Source organism: Triticum dicoccoides, chromosome 7B (assembly GCF_002162155.2).
Source record: "Triticum dicoccoides isolate Atlit2015 ecotype Zavitan chromosome 7B, WEW_v2.0, whole genome shotgun sequence".
Classification (NCBI taxonomy): domain Eukaryota; kingdom Viridiplantae; phylum Streptophyta; class Magnoliopsida; order Poales; family Poaceae; genus Triticum; species Triticum dicoccoides.
The window spans coordinates 218002176-218005004 of record NC_041393.1 but is presented as its reverse complement, the minus strand read 5'-3'; the positions used below and the strand labels follow the sequence as shown (position 1 = coordinate 218005004).

General features: G+C 54.0%; 1 protein-coding gene across 1 annotated transcript; it reads left to right on the top strand.

The window, feature by feature from the left end:
* The first annotated feature begins 881 nt into the window (after positions 1 to 881).
* On the top strand, positions 882 to 2506 carry LOC119341583 (DNA damage-repair/toleration protein DRT100-like). Its single transcript, XM_037613454.1, has one exon. The coding sequence runs from the start codon at positions 996 to 998 to the stop codon at positions 2136 to 2138; it is 1143 nt and encodes a 380-aa protein (XP_037469351.1). The 5' UTR covers positions 882 to 995; the 3' UTR covers positions 2139 to 2506.
* Positions 2507 to 2829: the final 323 nt, after the last annotated feature.

Here is a 2829-nt window from a genome sequence, read left to right as displayed (position 1 = left end):
CCGGTATTTGGGAGTTGCATAATCTCATAGTCGAAGGAATATGTATTTGAAATGAAGAAAGCAATATCAATTAAACTGAACGATCATTATGCTGAGCTAACGGATGGTCTTGTCCATTACATCATTCTCCTAATCATGTGATCCCGTTATCAAATGACAACACATGTCTATGGTTAGGAAACCTTAACCATTTTTGATCAACGAGCTAGTCTAGTAGGGACTCACTAGGGACATGGTATTTGTTTATGTATTCACACATGTACTTAGGTTTTCGATCAATACAATTCTAGCATGAATAATAAACTTTTATCATGAATAAGGAAATATAATATAAAATAACAATTTTATTATCGTCTGTAAGACATATTTCCTTCAAATGTCAGGTGGACGGACGACTGTCAGCCAACATGAATGCGGGTTGGTTGTCGTCCGAACAGGTTCAATCTGGCTGACATGAATGTGGCGTGGAGAGAAGGAGAATAACCAAAGCGACGAAAGAAGGGTTTTACTCCAACAAAGTTTGACTTTCCAACAAAATTGGAAATGCACTCTTTTAAGGACGGAGGGAGTATGTTGGTTCGGGGTGTCAGAGTCTAACGTGACAGACGTCTGAAACCATCCAAACCCCCATTAGTTTGGTGTAAATTTGCAGGATTTCGGATGCCAGATCGGTCCGGACAATTTATGTAACCGTAGACTAAAAATATCTGGTCCAAATGTTTGCGATCGATTTGGTGAGGCGCGATATATAGACGGTACTAGTTCCCTAAATGAAATGCTACGGGTGCAGTAGACCGTAGTATGAAGCTGGAGTATCTTGAAACCGAAGGATGGGTGAATGCATGAACGCGGTTCCTCTAAAAATGCATGATGAAGGCGCTTGCTCGAGGGCAAAACGGCCATTTTCAACACTGTCCCAGCCTCTACTAAAAGCTTTGCTCTGCGAGCTCACTCCACTCAGCAGGTGTCCACTCCACTACACTTGAGACAAAGCCATGGCATCTCCCGCTCCAAGCCCGGCCACGCCGCTCCTCGCCATCGCCATCCTCGCCGTGTTCGTCTCCGCCACCACAGCCGGCCCGGCGTGCTCGGAGTCCGACCGTGACGCGCTGCTGTCGATCCGCGCGGCGTTGTCAGAGGCGCACCTCGGCGTCTTCTCGACGTGGAAGGGCGCGGATTGCTGCACCAACTGGTACGGCGTGAGCTGCGACCCCACGAGCGGCCGCGTGGCCGACCTGACCCTCCGCGGCGAAGCCGAGGACGCCGTCATGGCCCCCGACGGCCACCCCGCCTCGGGCGTCATGTCCGGCTACATCTCCGACCACGTCTGCCACCTCGACGCCCTGTCCTCTCTCATCCTCGCCGACTGGAAGCAGATATCCGGGCCCATCCCGTCCTGCGTCGCCACCTCTCTTCCCAACCTCCGTATCCTCGAGCTCCCCGCCAACCGCCTCACGGGCGAGATCCCGCCGTCCATCGGCAGCCTCTCCCGCCTCATCGTGCTCAACCTCGCCGACAACCTCCTCTCCGGCGCCATTCCCAGCTCCATCGCCTCCCTCGCATCCATCAAGCACCTCGACCTCGCCAACAACCAGCTCACTGGCAGTATCCCAGCCAACATCGGCAACCTCGCCACGCTGAGCCGTGCGCTGCTCAGCCGGAACCGGCTGTCGGGACCCATCCCTCCGTCCATCGGGTCCCTCACCCGGCTCGCCGACCTGGACCTCTCCGAGAACCACCTCACGGGCGCCATCCCGGACAGCCTCGGGTCGTCGGGCAGCGGCGTGCTCACGTCGCTGCACCTCGGCGGCAACCGCATCTCCGGGCGGATCCCGGCAAAGCTGCTGGGGGCGAAGGGGCTCGCGATCGTGAACCTGAGCCGGAACGCTGTGGAGGGCCCCATCCCGGACGCATTCACGGGCAGGTCCTACTTCATCGTGCTGGACCTGTCGCGGAACCGGCTGACCGGCGGCGTGCCGCGGTCCCTGGCGTCGGCGGCGTACGTGGGGCACCTCGACCTCAGCCACAACCGGCTGTGCGGCACCATCCCGGCGGGCCCGCCGTTCGACCACCTCGCCGCCGAGTCCTTCGCCAGCAACAGCTGCCTCTGCGGGGCCCCGCTCGGCAAGTGCACGTGAACGAGAGGTGGATCGCCAGAGCCATCCGATCGCGTCGACCCGACTTCGGATGATTTTTACTACCGTGGTGCCCGTGCGTGTGTGATATACTGTGCTGATGATGTACCGTAGCCCGGTAGCCGTGTACCAAGGTCCAAGTGCCAACTGTGTGCTTAACTTTTACTATAGTTTTTTTTTTTAAAAAAACTTGTACAATAGGATGGGTATGGAAGAAGATAAATAGTGTACTGCCGATCGTGTGTGAGCGAGGAAGAGGCAAGGAAATGGAGAGAACCCTCCCCCATTCCTCTTCATTTTTCCTTTTTCACTTGCCATTGATTTCCATGAGAGTGTGCTACTACTATAAAGTTTGGACTGTTAAGCTACAAGCACTTGGCGCTGCCGAAAGCAAGGGTAATGCTGAGAGCCTGTGAGAAGTGTGTGTTTTTAGTATTTTATTAGACTCGTGATTTGCTCCCGCAGTTGCGAATAGCACATGCCGACGACAAACTTAACATGAACATATGGATATGATAATGGTATATGAACCTGTAAACTCGTGCTGCATAATCACCGGAATGTGATTTTGGCCCCTCTGTAATTACTTCCACCAGTTTCCAAGCCTTGCTTCCGTCCTGTTCCTTGACCAACACAGCACAGTAACCAGTGCAGCTGCTCCTGTCGTGTTCCATGAGCTCACGAAAAACTATTT